At 44.8% G+C, this 18,163-nt stretch overlaps 2 protein-coding genes across 3 annotated transcripts in view; both read left to right on the forward strand.

Annotated features, from left to right (window-relative positions):
* Nucleotides 1–4,997, forward strand: part of Unc13b (unc-13 homolog B) — a 209,200-nt gene extending 204,203 nt beyond the window's left edge. The window contains 4 exon segments of the mRNA XM_037202547.1: nucleotides 84–231; nucleotides 2,872–2,964; nucleotides 3,144–3,303; nucleotides 3,466–4,997. Of these exon segments, the coding sequence (XP_037058442.1) occupies nucleotides 84–231; nucleotides 2,872–2,964; nucleotides 3,144–3,303; nucleotides 3,466–3,751 (687 nt within the window). The 3' untranslated portion in view covers nucleotides 3,752–4,997.
* A 2,791-nt stretch (nucleotides 4,998–7,788) lies between these two features.
* The window catches only part of LOC114703215 (phospholipid-transporting ATPase FetA), a 103,991-nt gene continuing 93,616 nt past the window's right edge, over nucleotides 7,789–18,163 (forward strand). For both annotated transcript variants that reach the window (XM_028883957.2, XM_037202549.1), the window contains exons 1-2: nucleotides 7,789–7,878; nucleotides 11,998–12,041. In XM_028883957.2, coding sequence (XP_028739790.1) covers nucleotides 12,014–12,041 — 28 coding nt within the window. In that variant the 5' untranslated portion in view covers nucleotides 7,789–7,878; nucleotides 11,998–12,013. The remainder of the gene's footprint in view (nucleotides 7,879–11,997; nucleotides 12,042–18,163) is intronic.

Below are 18,163 nucleotides of genomic sequence, written 5' to 3' on the forward strand. Positions count from 1 at the left end.
TCTTACAGTCCTGGCTTCTCTGAGGACAGTTGGGGAGCTGCCTCTCTGTGAGGGGATGAAGCAGGTGATCATTTATCTTTCAGCAATACTTCCATGCAGGAGGCAATGGTCTGAAGAAAACATTCCTGGAGAAGAGCCCAGACCTGCAGTCTCTACGTTATGCCCTGTCTCTGTACACGCAGACTACAGACACTCTCATCAAGACATTTGTGCGCTCACAGACTGCCCAGGGTAAGGGCCCAAGGACGATGTGTTCCCACCTCCCCTCCCTGTATATACAATGCCTGTAGGGAATTAGTGTTCTTTAGCCCTTGGAGAGGATCCAATTGCTCCTTCAAGCTTGGATTTCAACTTCTATACTTAACTTCAGTACTTACCCAGGCACATGCCCATACCAGGCAGGAGAATGAGGGTCACAAGGACTTTGAAAATGGGTCTGGTATTTCTTTATTCCTTTTCCTGGCCATTGCCTACCCAGTGCACATTTATTGGGCTCACCTATACCCTATCTGGTAATGGGGAAGAAGTAAGAAAATTCTGTGAGGAAGCCTTGACAGGAAATGCTTGGATACACATGAAGCCTCATAGCTTTACCTGAGGTCCTGGAGAGGAGAAGCAAAGTGCTCCCCGTACCCTACAGCATGGATGGAAAGAAAGCTAAGGCAGATCATGGGCAACGGAAGGGTGTACATAGCAGATGCTGTCGGCTCAAGAACGATGCGTATGCACTGTGGACCAGAGAGCTGGGTTGGTTTGTTTGGGGGTGGGGGCGGATCTTTGCCTTGGGAATTTCAGTCCCCAGATCTACTTCCTGCCACCCGTTAGGCCTGTCCAAACTAAAGCACATCTGCAAAGACAGGTTCATCCTGGAATTCCGACCTGATCCTGAAGCAGGGTCCTCCAGGAGGCACCTATAGGCACACTTAAATGGCATCCTCCAAGAAGACTTGGGTGGGCTGCCAGGAGTATGAACTTGACATAGAAAGCTGTGGATGTGAAGTGTAGACTTGACCCGGAAGGGAGAAATAGAAATGTAAGCAGTTGCCGGGCGGTGGTGGCGCACGCCTTTAATCCCAGCACTCGGGAGGCAGAGCCAGGCGGATCTCCGTGAGTTCGAGGCCAGCCTGGGCTAGAGAGCGAGTTCCAGGAAAGGTGCAAAGCTACACAGAGAAACCCTGTCTCAGTAAACAAAACAAAACAAAACAAAAAAAGAAATGTGAGCGTTAAGACTGGAAGTGACTGGAGGTGAGAAAATGGAGGGATTGTGCAGTACTGCTCTACTTCTTACAGCTGTTCTCAGTCGAGGGAGGGTCTGGACAAGAGAAGCTGGGATGGGTATGGCTGAAGAGGACAGGGGCAGCTTTTGCAGAGCTGAGGACGTGTAAGGCCTGTAGTAGTATCAGGGCGGTGCTGAGTTCATTCAGAAAGGCTTTTGGCAGCATTGCGATAGAGCTGGGCAACGGTGAAGAAAGGCATGAAGTGCTAGCAGGGCTGCACCTCAGGGAGACCACATGTGCATGGTTTTATCTGTTGTCATTTAGGGGCCTAGGAGATCAGAACCTGCCACCTCTCCCTTGCCCCACTGGTCTTAGATACTTTCTATCTGTGTTTTCTACTGTTCTGCCATGCTGTAGTTGGTCTCCAAACTGTGACATCTAATGAGGAGCACTTAGACACTGACCTTGGCTCTTGGACTTCTTTCTGCGCCCTGCCCCAGTCTGAGCTTCCTCGGAATGTATTTGAACTCTCATGAATGACTGTAATTCTTTGACCTCTAACAACTCTTCTTTCTCTGTCCTACTGCCGCTCACCTCTTGACTTGCCTGTCCTCCTCGCTCAGTGCATGATGGGAAAGGTATTAGGTTTACTGCTAATGAGGACATTCGGCCAGAAAAGGGTATGTTCTTTTACACTGTGCAGACATGATCAAACACTGACTCACCCTGTGAACTACAGTGAGGTGCATTCTGGGGATGGCTGAACCAAGTTCAGGAGCTCTATGCCAATCTTTGACCTAGACAATGGATTCATATAGCCCTGGAAGAACCTCTGTTCTTGACCTCTGTCTTGTCCTCGCATTCCCCACCAATACACCCCAGGACAAAGAAGGGTTTTCTTTGAGGCGCAGGATAGTGATGAGTTCTCAAAATCAGATGAAGCCCCTGCTAAGAGACACCGATAGACTGACCCTATTCAGAGACTGTGACTAGAGAGTTGTTCTGTGGATTTAAGAGAAGGCCTCGCAAGTAGCGACACCCAGAAATCCTGAGGACAAGCACAAGGTTGCATCTCTTGATTAGAGCATTAAGAGATGTCATAAGTCGCTGGGCTGTGGTGGCGCACGCCTATAATCCCAGCATTTGGGAGGCAGAGGCAGGTGGATCTCTGTGAGTTCGAGGCCAGCCTGGTCTACAGAGTGAGATCCAGGACAGCCTCCAAAGCTACACAGAGAAACCCTGTCTCAAAAAAGAAAAGAAAAGAAGAGAGAGAAAGAGAGATGTCATAAGTCAGGGCACAGTTGCACATGCCTGTGATCTGAGAAATCAAGAGGCTGAAGCATGAGGCTCCCAAGTTCAAATCCAGCCTGCACTATAGAAGGAGTAAGAGTGAGAGCAAAGCAGAGGGAAGGGGGGGGGGATTTTCAGTGCATGTTTCCGGAAGTTTCTCCCAAGATTCTGTCAGCTTGTCTAGTGTCATAGTGCACAGCCTCATTCTTTCTCTCCTGTTGTTTCTTTCCCATTTATTACTTCCCTGTGACTACTGTGGGTGATTTCTTCTCACTTTAGGGTAGGATGTGAGGTGGGAGCATTGCATCCCCTCATTTCACCTGGAATCTAGTTCTCTAGTAGGCAATCATCTGTCTGTCCTCAGGGGCTGGTGTGGATGATCCTGTGGGAGAAGTTTCCATTCAGGTGGACTTATTTACACACCCTGGCACTGGGGAGCATAAGGTCACAGTGAAAGGTAAGTGCTGTTCACTTACAGGTTTGCTTTTTTTTTGACCATGGCCTCACTCATCCCTTGAAAGCAGGGGCTGCTCACCCTAGTGCTCCAGCTCAGTTCTTCTCCAGGGGAACATACCCTAGGCTTGAAGAACTGGGAATATTGGTGGGGTCCCTCACAGATCTCCCTTGTTTGGGTAGTGGTAGCAGCCAATGACCTCAAGTGGCAGACAGCGGGTATGTTCCGGCCTTTTGTGGAAGTGACCATGGTTGGCCCACACCAAAGTGATAAGAAGAGGAAGTTCACAACCAAATCTAAAAGCAACAACTGGACTCCCAAGTACAATGAGACATTCCACTTGTAAGTAACAGAGCAGGACACCTACAGGCTCTGGAATGAAGGAGTGCTGGGTGGTAAGGGTGGAGAGACTCGGAAGAGATCGATGGGCTAGATGTCAAAGGTGGGTGAATTCAGCAGAAAATGTTCATTTCTGGCTTTTTATCCTCTACCCTGTGCTCATAGCCTCCTGGGAAATGAAGAGGGTCCAGAGGCCTATGAGTTACAGATCTGTGTGAAGGATTACTGCTTTGCCCGGGAGGATCGTGTGATAGGACTGGCAGTGATGCCCCTGAGGGATGTGGCAGCCAAGGGCAGCTGTGCCTGCTGGTGCCCATTGGGCCGGAAGATCCACATGGATGAGACAGGCATGACCATCCTCCGGATTCTGTCTCAGAGGAGCAATGATGAGGTCGCTCGAGAGTTCGTCAAGCTCAAATCAGAGTCTCGTTCCACAGAAGAAGGGAGTTGAACATCCAGACAACACCCGCTGCACAGATTAGTCAGGGAGAGTTAGCTGTGTAGCCGGCATAGAGTCCTTGTAGTCCAAAGGCTGACTCTCCCAGTTAAGGATGTTCAAGGAGAATCTTGGGGTAGTAAGACTGTGGCTTTTCAGAGAAAAAGTCATGAACCCCCAGCCAGTAGGTCTGTGGTGCTAGAAGCTGGGCTGTGGAGCTACTTCCTGGAGAGATTTTTCCATAAATAGAGAGGGACAGACATTTCTAAGAATGTCAGCTATTCTTGGTAGACAACTGTCCATTTCACCTCCCACTTCTACCCTTCTCTAAACCACACTTTGTCCAGTTAGATGCTTACATGCTTATCATTAGAAGATGTTTAGAAGGCCTAGAACTTGTACCTGGCTGACCTGCTGATATTCCTGAGCTCCGAGGTCCATATCAGAGATTAGCCAGAGCAGAAGTGCACAGACTGGAATTCACTGCCACTTGAGCAGCAGAACTGGTTTGTGTGGATCCAATGAGAACAAGGCTTGGGAGCTGAACAAGATACCTTCTGTAAAGGAGTTGGCTAATTTCCTTAGCTCAGACTATCTGTTGTGAGTCAAAGAAGGTTCACATGGTGCTTTGGAGCCCTGAGCAGAATAGTTCCTTGGAATCCAGGCACCAGGGGTCTCAGCTGCCTAGAGTACTCCCAGCTCCCTACTCCTGTCAGCAGGGAGTGATGCCTAGAACACACACACAATTCTTCTATCATAGACTTGAGGGCTAACTAAGGATCCAAGGATATTTTCTTGAGTAGTCCCTGAACAAAGCCAAAAATCATGGAAAACTACCTAGAAAGAGCTGTCCTCACCTGTGGCCACAACCTTCTGGCTGTCCTCCTTGAAGAAAACATCTAGTCCTTGGCCTTCCTCCTTCTCTTTGAGACCAGCTGCTGTTCCCCTTGGATTGGTCAAGCATAAAGGAGGAGCTTGGACTCTCATTCCTCTGTATGAGCTGGATGGAGGGTAACCTCAGCACTCGCTGGAAGGTCAGGGACAGACTTTCAGAGGGTCAGATGAGTTTCCTGGACCTTGCTCAGAGATGTGACTTGTTCCTTGGATTTCCTGCTAGTAGCCTCCTGAAATTGCTGAGGACTCAACATTGTACAACAGCCAACACATGAAACAAACCAAGCATTTTTGCTGTTTTTAACTATTATATGTGCCATTGTTACAGGAAATTATAGGCTAGACTGTAATAAATTATCTTATAGCAGCTTTTGGAGTCTGGAATTCTGTAAAGATGTGGACAATCATAAAACTAAGTGTCATATTTAATGATAGCTTTTGGATCAACAGCCCCTGGCTATAACCCCCACCTCCTTATAGCCAAGCGGTGGGACCTGAAGTTGTTCTGAATGAGCACCGATTCAGCAGTCATTAGGCTGAATCATTTTGGTTTGGACTGAGACAACCAGTCCGATAACAGTCTTGTGACCTAGGACATCAGCTTCCTGCAAAAGGTCCAGAAGGGAAGGAGATGACATGTGCCGTAGAAAGCAGCCCGTGCTTCCTCCTTCCTTGTCTAGAGTCAGGAGGACAGACCGCAGCTGTGAAACAAGGCAGAGGTCTGTTGAGAGATGCAGAGTAGCGTAGTGCCGAGGCTACCATGAACAGCACAGGTTAGCCTTCTCAGCGCTTTTCAAGGAAGATAAGCTATGGTAGCAAAACTAATGAGGCCTCCTGAAGTCAGAAGAGATGACACAAGGAATGTAGGCCTCACATACTCACAGACTCCTTCAGACTGCTGTCACCACCTGTGACAAGAAACGGACCCCATTTCCATTGCTTGATAAATAGACCCTTTCTGTTCAGTTGCCAAGGCATTTTCAAGCTTCTCTCTTCTTCTCACCCCCTCCTAAAGCAGCTACCTTCTGTCATTTCTGCATCAAAACTGCCCCTAGGGGCTGGGCAGGGGAACTCACATGTTGAACCCAACAATTGGACAATAGAGGCCTTTGGATTGTTTGAATCTTAGATGGTCTTTTAATAAACCCGGTACCAGATATTGGGGTGAAAGCCGAAAGATCAGAGAACCAGAACAGCCAGCCTCTAGTTCTTACCTCTATGAAATGTTCAGTCTAAAGGTGTTCCTCACACTTTCTATACCTTTCTCTGTCCTGCCATATTACTTCCTGGGATTAAAGGCGTGTGTGTTTCCCAAGCCAAGGTATGAGATCTCAAGTGCTGGGATTAAAGGTGTGTGCCACCTCTGCCTGGCTCTGTTTCTCTCCTATACTGGATCAATCTCATATTGCCCAGTGTGGCCTTGAACTCACAGAGATCCAGACGGATCTCTGCCTCCTGAGTGCTAGGATTAAAGGTGTGTGCCACCACTGCCTGACCTCTATGTCTAATCTAGTGGCTGGCTCTGTCCTCTGATCCTCAGGCAAGGTTATTAGGGTACACAATACATATACATACATACATACATATATATGTGTGTATATATATACATACATACATACACACACACACACACACACACACACACACACACACACACACACATATATATCTCCAATAGGTAGATTGGATCTATGTATAGCAGTTCCAGGCCAGCCATGGCTACAGTTAGACCATGTCTAAAGACGAAATGCCTCCATGAGTCTACTATCTATTTTCTAGTCCCACTACCACTAGTTGTTAAGGGTCTTGATTGGGTTCATTTTCTCTGCCAGTTAAAGAATTAAAAGACAGGGAAGAAATACTGACTGTGACAGAGAGGTAGCTGTTGAGAAATCGCAAACACTGCAAACAGGAGCAGACGGACTGAGCCATCGAAAGAAGGCCTTTTACTAGGAGTGAGAAAACACTCCCATACAGCAGGTACACACAAAGAAAAGACCCTCTGCAAAGCAGAAGCCCAGCTTCTTGAGGGCTGGAAACCTGTAAATTGTGAAGCGTGGGGGTCTGTCTTCCCTAATTTAGGGTTGGTGAGTTGGAAGAAAGACAGGACGGCTGATGGGCCCACAGCTGTTGTGTGAGCATGTCCTGATCTACCTTGAACCTGTTGAGCCACTCCAGCAGCAGGGGCCCCACTGGCAGGATGGGTAAAAAGCCTGCAAAGTTTTTTTTTTAATGCTGGCAGCCTTTTGTCTGGGATCAGGAGGGTGAAGAAGCCGCCATCCATCTTGGAAGTTCACCATCTTTATTACCTGATCATTGGCCCCTCTCATCTGTTTGCCTATCAGGGACTCTGCCCAACTCCTAGTCCCTCATAGTGGTTTTTATTTCCCCTCCTCTGGATCACTGATAAACCCGTCTCTGCCCCTCACCTCTTCTCTGTTTAAAAAGGATTTAAAGTTTTGTTTATTTTGTGTGTATGAATGTGTTTGTCTGCATGCATGTATGCTTGTGTACCACCTGGGTGCCTGGTGCTCACGGAGGTCAGAAGAAGGCATCCGACACTGGAACTGGATTTACGGATGGTTATGAGCCACCCTATGAATGCTTGGAATCAAACCCAGGACTCTGCAAGAACAAGTGCTCTTAACCACTGGGCCATCTCTCTGGGGTCCCTCGTCTTTCCTCTTCGTGCTCTCCAATTAAAAGCTACTCAGTGGTCACCCATGGCTTCTAAGCTGAAACTTAAGACCCTCCAAGAGGACACACCAGCTACATCCCTGCACACATAATCCTGCAGCTATCTGTCTGAATTATTGCCCTGACATGCGTGTGGCCCTCAGTGCCCTTTTACGTCTTGTGTCCTTGTTGGAATGTCAGGCATTCCTTTCCCCTGCATCTACCCTGTCACCTCTGGGAAGCCAGGGGGACCCAACCACCTCAGGGCAGCACTCTCCATTGTTACTCTGTCTCCCCTGATCAGCGTGTAGTCTGCCCCTGGAAGGATCTGAGGATTTCATCTCTGGCCATTTCACTTCAATGCCAGAATTTGATCTGCAGGCTGCTTAAACAGTCACGGGGCGGGGGCGGGGTGTGAGTTCCGCAGAAATGGGCGTGGCTGGAGATGGGCGCGTGGCAGCGCGGGGTGGGGGTGGGGGTCCTGCTCTGGGCGGAAGCTGTGCCTCTGTGGCACCTGCGCAGAAAGATGCGTTAAGATGGAGGTTGCTGGAGTAGACGGCTTTGAGGCGACGGTAAGCAGGGGGCGCCCGAGGAGAAGTTAAGGTTTTCTTCCTGACCACATTGCGTGGAGGCCTTGACTTTAACGACCCGGTGGTTATTCACCTTCCTTCCTTGGGAACTGCTGTAATACTTGCCAAGATCACCGCTCTGTCAGTACCCCTCAAATACACAAGTTTACCTAGCACTCCCAGGGCTGTGTTTGTGCAGATACTTCCAAAGAAGTCTCTATCCTCCCGCCCCGTAACTCCCAAAGGGCACACATTTGTCCACCTATTCCACGAAGCAGGTTAACCCTCTCCCCAGCATACCGTATTCCTGTTAACTATGGGAGTTTGTTCATTTTCCCAAGACTGTTAAGATTCTCCTACATTTGCTATCTTTCTCTTCCTTTTAATGTCTACCCGGAAGGAAAAATCAAACTGTCTACCACGAACAAGCTTTCTAATGTCAATAAGTAGCTAGCTATTTATTTTTCTGAGGAACTACTAGCATAGACATTGTTTGCTTTGAGACAGGGTCTTGCTGGATAGCCCTAAATGGCTTGCAACTCACTGTGTAGAACAGACTTGGAACTTGTAGTGATCCTCTTGCCTCTGCCTCCTGGCTGCTAGGATTACAAGTATAAATTACCACACCCAGCAGTAACTAAAACTTTTTTTAAAATTATTTATTTATTATGTACACAGTGTTCTGCTTGCGTATATCCCTTCAGGCCAGAAGAGGGAGCCAGATCTCATCCCGGTAACTAAAACTTTTTTCAGCCATTACTGAATCAAGGGTTCAAGACCAGCCTGGGCTACATGAGATCCCTCTGAAGAGTAAAAACAAAACTTTTTTTAAAAAGTTTTAAAATATACATTTGCAGGTTCTTGAAAATTGAAAGACTTGTTAGTTGAGCTCACATTCCCATAAAGCACGTGGTTAGAGGTAAGAAACAACATTAAAATAGTCTTAACAGTTCACCACACACTTGACTTCTTGTTTTCTTATCCTGGGCTGTTCATCTAGGAGGATTTGAGTGTATGACCCTTGGTTTAGAACTTGGGGTCATTTTCTTAGCTAATATTTAAGCTCCTAATGAAAGCTGAAATCCAAATGGTATGTGCGTTACAGTTAACCTCAGCTCCTGTGCTCTGGTTGTACCAGAGGACATCCTGGGAGTTAGAACCAAGGGTGGAATCCACACCAAAACAGTTTGGGTAAGAGAATTCAAGCAAAATATCTGAAAAAGCCTTGGTTCATTTGAAGAGGAACCTTCCATGTACAATTAATTCCTTGTTGATAGAGCAGGGTAAAGATAAGGTATTATTTTTCTCTCTTGTGAATACCTGGTCACATAAGGACCTGGCTCTAATCTATCCTTATAGTAAAGTCTCAAATAGTCTGACTCTAAGCAAGGGGTGTAGCGTAATGGTAGATCACTTACCTACCATCTGCAAGGAACTAGAATTAAAAAGGATCAAAAGTGCTGGCCCTTTTACTCAAGAACACACAATAGTAACCCTTTGTCTGGGAAATAAGGGTCTTTAGGCTGAGTCTAATCACACAGAATAAAACACACCTTCACTAGTGGATATATTAAGAATTTATACCATACTCTGTGTATAGAAATACAGTGCACACACTAAATAATACTGCAATAGGATGAGTTGGTAAGTTTTTTTTTATGTCTATGGATATTTTGACTGCATGTTTGTGCACCAATTATATGGGTGCCCTTGGAAGACAGAAGAGGGCATCAGATCCCCTGGACTGGAGTTAGAGCTTCCATGTAGGTGCTGGGGATCCAACACCACTGGGCCAGTGCTCTTGACCACTGAGCCATCTCTCCAGCCCCTTGATACAGTTTTAAACAAAAGAAAAATAGGAAAACTTTCAGGTTAGAAGATCTGAACTAGTGGGTTTTAAAGGACAGAATAAACTTGTGACATACCTGTTCACTGAGTATTTCCCACATGATCTTCCCAGACGCAGAAGAGAAAGGCAGAGTTGAAAAGGCAACATAAAATGCAAAGAAGCAGGAATCGGAACACATAAACATGGGTCTCTGATGCATACTGCTCAGGATCCTGGCCTTTATGTAACAGTTGGCTGCAGTTGTTATTTGGACTGGTAATTCCTTCCATATCTAACTCAGAGGGGTGAAATGGGCTCATGTACATAAGAGCACGTTGAAAACTATACATTTTCTCTGTGTTCTGGTCAATTAACTTTTAAGGAATTTGTCTTGCTTAGTCCCAGGTCCAAGAAAAATATATTTGTTGAGCAATTACTATATGTCTGGTATTATCTAGGCACAGACCCTAGCACTGAATAAGAGACAAGTAACCCTTATACATTTAGGGGTGATTACTACTAAGTATCCAGTGCAAACTCAACACCGTATTGAAGTAGCAGGAAGAATCTAAGTTCTAGATTTAACTCTGCTGCTTTATAACTATGAAAAGGACTCTTGTGTGTTGACCTGGATGTCCTTCTCTGTGAAATAAGGAGGTAAGGTGACCTCATATTCTTTCAGTTGAACTTCCCTAACTTAATGAATGTGTTGCCTTCCTAGAATGTCCCTGTTGAAAAAGCTGATCAGTCAGAGAGCCATAGGACAGGTACTAAAGTCACAGTAGATTCAGCAACAATAGTTACAGAGTTGCCCTGTTCTGTAGTAGAGGCTCAGAGGGACTTCATGGAAGACTAGGCAGGCTGGGAAGGATGGAGACTTTGGAGTAGAAAAAAAGGAGACTCTTGCAGGTACTGGAAATTGAGTGGAAGTTCAAAGGAGTAGAACATTCATCTTTTATCTTATTTTTTTAAGACTTTAAAATGTTAACTGTGTGGGGGTTGTGCACTTGAGTGCCAGTGCCCACTGAGGCCAGAAGTGTCAGATCCCCTCAAGTTCCTGCAGTGGTGCAGAGGAATAAATGCCCTAGCGTTTCCCTTGCCCTTCAATTGCCAGCTAGTACTTTTCATTGGTAAGACCTAAATGGCAGTCTAGAGTTGAGAGAGGATGGAGGAAAGAGTTCATAGAATTCAGCTTCCCAGACCAAGACAGACAAGTTGGAGGATGGGAAAGGAAATAGCAAACAACATTTTCTCCAGGAACAAATCACCAAATAGTGTAGTGTTCCCTATGTTAAAATTCTGTAAGGTTCAGTCTCCTTATCTGTATGTGAGGATGCTGGTGCCTTTGTTGAAGAGTGATTGTGAAGATTCTGTGATGTATGTAAAAGTACCCAGCATGGAGCCCTGATACCCTGGATGACCACTTTATATTTGGTCTTTTCCTACGTGACAAAATAGCTCCTTGTCTAGCCAAGGTCTCAAAGTGTAGATGAACTGACTGAAGGGGAAGATAAAGTACATCCCCTGGGGTCTGTTGCACATTGTAATGACCGGCTTCTAATGGGAGAAAGCTAAGAAGTCATTGAAAAGTTCTACAGGAGCCTTAACTTCTGACATCAGGGGTTTTTAATCATTCACTAGGGAGTCACCTGGTTTTTCATTCAGTGAGCCTTGATCACTTAAATTATTGAATTATTGGGTTCCTTTTGTCTCTTATGAGGAAGTATGTATTAATGGTCCTCAGCTTTGAATACATGTTGGAATCATTTGATATTGGATAATACTGATGCTTTGAATCCACTATTTTGATTTGATTAATCTTGGCTGCATACTTTACTTTGAGATTTTTTTTTTTCCATCATGAACTGGATACTGCATGTGCCTGTAATTCTAGCTATTCAGCAGGCTGAGGCAGAAGATTGTGAGTTCAAGGCCACGGTGCAGCATAATGAAACCAAGTCTCAAAAACAAACTGAAAGGGGCTGGGGAAACAAGCTCAGCAGATAAGTACACTTGCTGCTGTTCGGGAAGAACCAAGCCCAGTTCCCAGCAACCACAATCTTCCGTAGCTCCAGCTTCAGGAAATCTGACACCCTCTTCTGGCCTCGACAGCCACCCGCATTCAAGTACACTTACTCCCACACAAACACAGGCACATAAATTTAAAATAAAAAGCAAGATGACTGCATAAAGCACTAAGTAAAGTGTCTGTCATACTATATTTTTGATGAATGGTAGATGTTATACCATCAGGATGTCAGCAAACTAACAAGCAGTTTTTGTTTCATTCTTAGGTGGTGCTTCTCTGAGATGAAATACATAACAGTTTTTATTTCAGGTAAGTATTCCGCTTACATCAGTTGAGGTAGAGTTCATTAAGCATTACTGATATTTGCCTGGTCCTGCGTTCTGCCATGCTCCACTCACACAACTTGTGCTTTCCGGACATTTGTTTTTGGTTTTTGTTTGTTTCGTTTTTTGAGACAGGGTTTCTCTGTAGATTTGCGCCTTTCCTGGAATTTGCTCTGTAGGCCAGGCTGGCCTCAAACTCACAGAGATCTCTCTGTCTCTGCCTCCTGAGTGCTGGGATTAAAGGCGTGCACTGCTGTTGCTGCTGCTGTTGCTGCTGCCGCCGCCGCCGCCGCCGCCGCCACCACCACCACCACCACATTTGTAAAGCATTGAATGGATGTCTTCCTAGAAGCACCTTGCAAATTGGGATCTGCATTGGCTGAAGATGTAGTAGCTCAGTGATAGGAGACCTGTCTAACATGCACAATGCCCTAGATTCAACCACCGCGTGACCAGAATGGGGGAAAAGTATATAGCTTGCTGGGTGTGGCGGCACATCTGTAAACCCAGAACTTGGGAGATGGAGGAAGGATAATCAGGAATCCAAGACCAGCCTGGGTACATAGTGAGTTCTAGACCAGCTTCAGCTACAGGAGACCTTGTCTCCAAAAAAAAAAAAAAAAAAAAAAGCACTGCAAAAATAAAACTGCAAGAAACTTGGCTAGGATTCAAACTTCATTTGCCTCTGACGTCGCCTGGAACTACTTTTGCTATAGAGTCAAGAGGGGAAAAAATTGCAAAATTGAACTTGAGGTTATTATTGAGTTTGTACATGAGAGTAGTGTTTAAGTGTTATTTTTAGAGGTCAATAAGAGTAACTTTTAACTAAAGAGTTGAAACAGATGGATAAGTAATTTGATTCTGAAGATTTGCAAACAGAGAGCCATGCTATGATAACCTTGGTGGAAATATCTTTCACAAGGCTTAAGGTGAGTTTGTTTCTAATCTTTGAGCCTTTGAGGGAGACAGGAGTAATCCAACAGACTATCGTTAAATGTATAATTGAAGTCACTGGACCATCTCTTGCTTAGACAGTGTGTGTCTGGATAAGCCCAGCCAGTTGGCCCTTTGTTGGACTTGAATTAAGAGGAGGGGAGAATATAAGAGAAGGTACTAGAAATCTCTGAGTGACACCATGCTGGAGAAGAGAAATTCCTGAAAGAGTTTGAGGATGGATAACATGGAGTTGAGTGCATTTGAGAATTAGGGCAAACAGTAAAGCTAGGATGTTCAAGATTAGTGCTAGAGAAAAAGAAAGTGCTCATGGTCTGTTGTTTGGTTGGCTGCCCATGTAATAGGTAGATGGAGTGGCTGGATGTTAGGTCTCAGGAGCATAACTCTGAAGCATAATTCTTACACCAGTGGCCTTACATACTCTCTCCTGTTGGAAGATGACCATGGAGAAGACAGACTGAACACTGTATCAAGTACCACGTTCAAGGGATAGGAACTTGCTTGTTTCAGCGCTGGCCAGCTGGGAAGAACTCAAGATCAATTTAGGCAAATCCTGTTGTTGGCCCTTTCTAGCCTTCCATGTTTCGTAAGAGTCCGGAGAAAGTGTATGCATAAAGGAATTCATAAACAGACCTGGCTGAAAATACCGAAGTTGTCTGGAGAGATTTTTTTCACTGGAAGTGTTTAAACAGGCTGGACATAAAGGAAAAACTACTAAGGGTGGAAGGGTGAAGTAGCTAGCTCCCAGTGCCCTTCTAATTCTGAAATTCAATAATTTCCAGAATCAGAGTGATCCTAGAATGTTATCAGAGATCCAGAATGACTCCTAGCCCAGGCATTGTTGGTGGATACAGAAGGCAATTCTGTGTTTTGTTGAAACTCTGTGCATAGACCAAACTGATCTCAAACCCACAGAAATCTCCTGCCTCTGTCTCCTGACTACAAGGATTAAAGGGGTATATTGCCATGCCCATTTGGAAGCCAATTCTGAATTTTTTTTTAAACCTGAGACCTATTTTTTTAATAAATATTTTTATTTTATAATTAATTTAATTTTACATATCAGCCGTAGATTCTCCTATCCTCCCTCCTCCCACTCCCCAGCTTTTCCCCCTATCCACCCCCGATTCCTACTTCCTCCAAGGCAAGGTCTCCCCAAGCGGAGCTCCAAGAGTCCAATCGGCGAGAGAGAGAGGAGGGATTATATGAGCAAGAGATATCAAGACCATGATTGGAAAAAACACAGGGACAAATAGCCAAACTAGCAGAAACACCTGAGACCTATTTTAATTTAGTTTGATTTCCTTGTGGACATTTGGAGACTGGGAACCTCACGTGGGAGTGTCTTAGACCCATTAGAAATGTGCTGCTTTTTACTGTGAAGTACCATGTGAGGCTTAGAGTCTCCCAGGGTAGGAAGCTGGATTGAGTTAGTCACAGGAGTACCTCACAGTATGGCTACCACATTTGTCCCTAATGAAATAGGGCAGCTAAGGATAATGTGCCTTTGGATTGCTTTTAGCTGAGAGACACACAGGTCCCAGAGCTTATTTTCAGTATCAGGCAGATAATGTGCTTGTATTCTTTGTAGCTATAGTCTTGATGAATTTATCAGCAGGAGACATCATGTAATGACTGTGTTTCAGGAAGGTTTTCCTTGGACTGGTATTTTAAATAAGCCCACCTGTTGTTGGGGTTCTTTAGCTCTTTGGGGAGGCCCACCACCCAGCTCCCAAATAATCACACAGGGAGGCTTATTCTTAATTATAAATGCCCAGCCTTAGCTTGGCTTGTTTCTTGCCAGCTTTCCTTAAGTTATTCTGTCTATCTTTTGCCTCTGGGCTTTTCCTGTTCTCTTACTTCTGTAACTCTTACTCTGTGGCTTGCTGTGTAGATGGGTGACTGGCCCGTGGGTCCTCCTCCTTCTCTGGCTACTTCTTCTTTTCCTCCCAGATTTCTCCTTCTATATATTCTTTCTGCCTGCCAGCCCCACCTATCCTTTCTCCTGCCTTGCTATTGGCCATTCAGTTCTTTTTTAGACCATCAGGTGTTCTAGACAGGCACAGTAACACAGCTTCACAGAGTTAAACAAATGCAACATAAACAAAAGTAATACACCTTAAAACAACACCTATTGTTTGTGTTCATTTGTCTTTAAAAAAATCGTGTTGTTTATTATTTGTGTGTGTATGTCCATGTTGTATAAAGATCAAAGGACGACTTTCAGGAATTGATTTTCCTTCTACTGTGGGTTCTAGAGATGAGGCTCATAGAGCAGACTATTTACCCACTGAACCATCTTGCCAACCCTGTGTTCACTCCTTAATCGATTTCCTTAAAAACAAAACAAACCCTCCCCTATTTAGAAGACATGGGAATAAATGTGGTTCCAGTTACCAGACTGGTAAAGAAGATGAAATTCAAAAATATATTATAGGAGAATAAAATCAAAGTATTGTGGAGTTGGAGGGGTAAAGTATTTTTTTCTGTGGGAGCATAGAGACTTCATTGAGAAGCTCCCAGTACTGGCCTTTGTAAGCTAGCTCTGGAGGGACCTAAGATGGAGGAAGGCATCACTTTAGAAGTGACCGTAAGGACAGTGGCATAGACGAGGAGAACGGGCCCCAAATAGGCCGCTTTGCAATGGGGTAGTGGAAGAGAAAGATGAAAAGAGTACTTTGGGGCAAATCCAGGCCTCTTGAATGGGAAGCTGTGGGTGGCAGCTGAGCTCCATTTGAGTAACACATGGGCGCCACTAAGGGTTTGGGTTGGCAGCCAAGACAGTAGCGCAGGCACTCAGCTCGGCCCGCTGTGTCGAAAGAGTGCGTTCCTGCTTCCTGGCTTGTGCTGCTTGAACTTTCGATAGCTTGTTCTACCACTGTGTCCCATGTGGATCGTTTTCACTTAGGAGCACAACAACACAGACTTGCTGAATTTGACACCAGAGGAAACGGAAGACTTCCCAGTAGTGTCTGGTGGTGTACATGGTCAATTTTGATGACAAATAAGATTCTACACTAAAACATTGAATGATGCTGAGAAGGGATACCAAGCCTTCACCACCATGGCCACCTCCTTCTATATCGAACACCCCTGTATGGCTGGCGGGATGGCTCAGTGGGTAAAGGCACTTGCTTTCAAACGTGAAAACCTGAATTTGTTATCTGGAACCCACGTGATAGAAGAAAGGATTCATCGCCTGCAAATTGTCCTGTGACTTCCATATGTTGCTGTGGCACATGTTGATACATATGTACATTTGATAAATGTTAAAACATTTTTCTCTAGAAGGCCCCTGGATTGGCCCTCCCCAGAGGCAGTGGAGGTCCCTGGCCCCATTATAATCACATTCTCACTTAGGAGGAAGTAGCCAGACAAGAGTCATTGTCCATATATTTTTTTAAGTTCTCAGGGGAATGTTAGGCAGGAGGTTCACTTGGGATTGACTGACCAACATCCCCCCAAAATAGGACACAAAGAACAATAGGTATAGTGGTGAGCTAGCTCAAGGCCTTTACAGGAAACAGAAGAATAGGTGGTAGTGGTGGATATTAGCTAAGTCAAAGCAATTTCAAGACTTGCTCTCCAGGGAAGTGTACCGAGTGCTGCTTTCCTTTCCTCCAGTGAATGCTGAACCCCCTGGACATTCTTGTGCACCTTATACAGCTACTTACAACAGACTGAATTCTGGGTAAAGGGGATTCTGAAGAAGGTACTCCTCCTTTCTGGAAGTGCTTTCATGGAGTTACGGAGTAGTGAGGCAATGCTTGAGGTCAGAGAAAGTAAGCTGGGCGCTGTGGTGTGTGCCTGTAATGCCAGGACAGGGGAGACTAACGTAGGATTGCTGTGAGTTTAGAGCCTGCCCGAGCGACATACCAGGTTCCAACCAGTCAGGGCTATGTAACAAGACCATGTCTCACAAAACCAATCAATAAGGGCTGCTGAGGTGGCTTAGTAGGTGCTTGTAGCCAAGCCTGGAAACCTGAATTAGATTTCAGGAGCAACATGGTAGAAAGAGAGAACTGACTTCCACAAATTGTTCTTTGATGACCACCAAGTCTGCCACATAATGTGCCCTCAAAACACACACACACACACACACACACACACACACACACACAAATAAATAAATAAATAAATGTAATAATAAAAACATTTTTATGAATCTCATTTTGGGAAGTGTTTATCTTAGACCTAAATGGAAAAGTCCAGCAGTATGAACTCAAGACTGGAGGTGAGGTTTGGAGGATCATGCTGAGAGATACAAAGGAAAGGCATCGTCACTGAAGAAAAGCACATAGGAGGGAAAGTGGGATGAGAAGGATGCTTTGGGATAAGAGTGCCCATTGTGTGTCAAACCTACCTGGACCACAGTGAGTTCGAACTCAGCCTGGGCAAGTAAGGGAGACCTTGCCTCAAAAGAAAAGGTACAAAGAGGGGTGAAGCTCCAGCTTGAGTATGACAGAATCTCCAACAACTTTTGAAATGATGCTAAGCTTGCTTCCGCTATTGTGTACTATGTATTTACGTGAAGTGGCATTCTCCTCACTCACAATTATAACATCAAAATATTGATTGACTCTGGAAAGTCTTGAAGATGTTCTGTATCTTGCAGAATCATATGTTCAGCCAAAATTTAATTCTTAATGGAAGAATAAGGATATTACTCCATTAGCACAGTGATTTTGTGGTCATCTTTAATAAATGATACAATTAAATATTTACCAAAGATTATTTAAAAATAAGCTTCTTTTCATACTTCAAAAACCTGTACTCCACAAAAATGGAAAACCAGGAAGAAATGGACAATTTTCTAGATAAATACCACATACCAAAATTAAATCAAGACCAGATAAACCATTTAAATAGACCAATAACCCCTAAAGAAATAGAAACAGTCATCAAAAGTCTCCCAACCAAAAAAGCCCAGGACCAGATGGTTTCAGTGCAGAATTCTACCAGACTTTCAAAGAAGAACTAATACCAATACTCTTCAAAGTGTTCCATTCCACACAATAGAAACAGAAGAAACACTACCAAAATCTTTTTATGAGGCTACAATTACCCTGATACCCAAACCACACAAAGATGCAACAAAGAATGAGAACTACAGACCAATCTCCCTCATGAACATTGATGCAAAAATACTCAACA

Source organism: Peromyscus leucopus, chromosome 2 (genome assembly GCF_004664715.2).
Source record: "Peromyscus leucopus breed LL Stock chromosome 2, UCI_PerLeu_2.1, whole genome shotgun sequence".
Classification (NCBI taxonomy): domain Eukaryota; kingdom Metazoa; phylum Chordata; class Mammalia; order Rodentia; family Cricetidae; genus Peromyscus; species Peromyscus leucopus.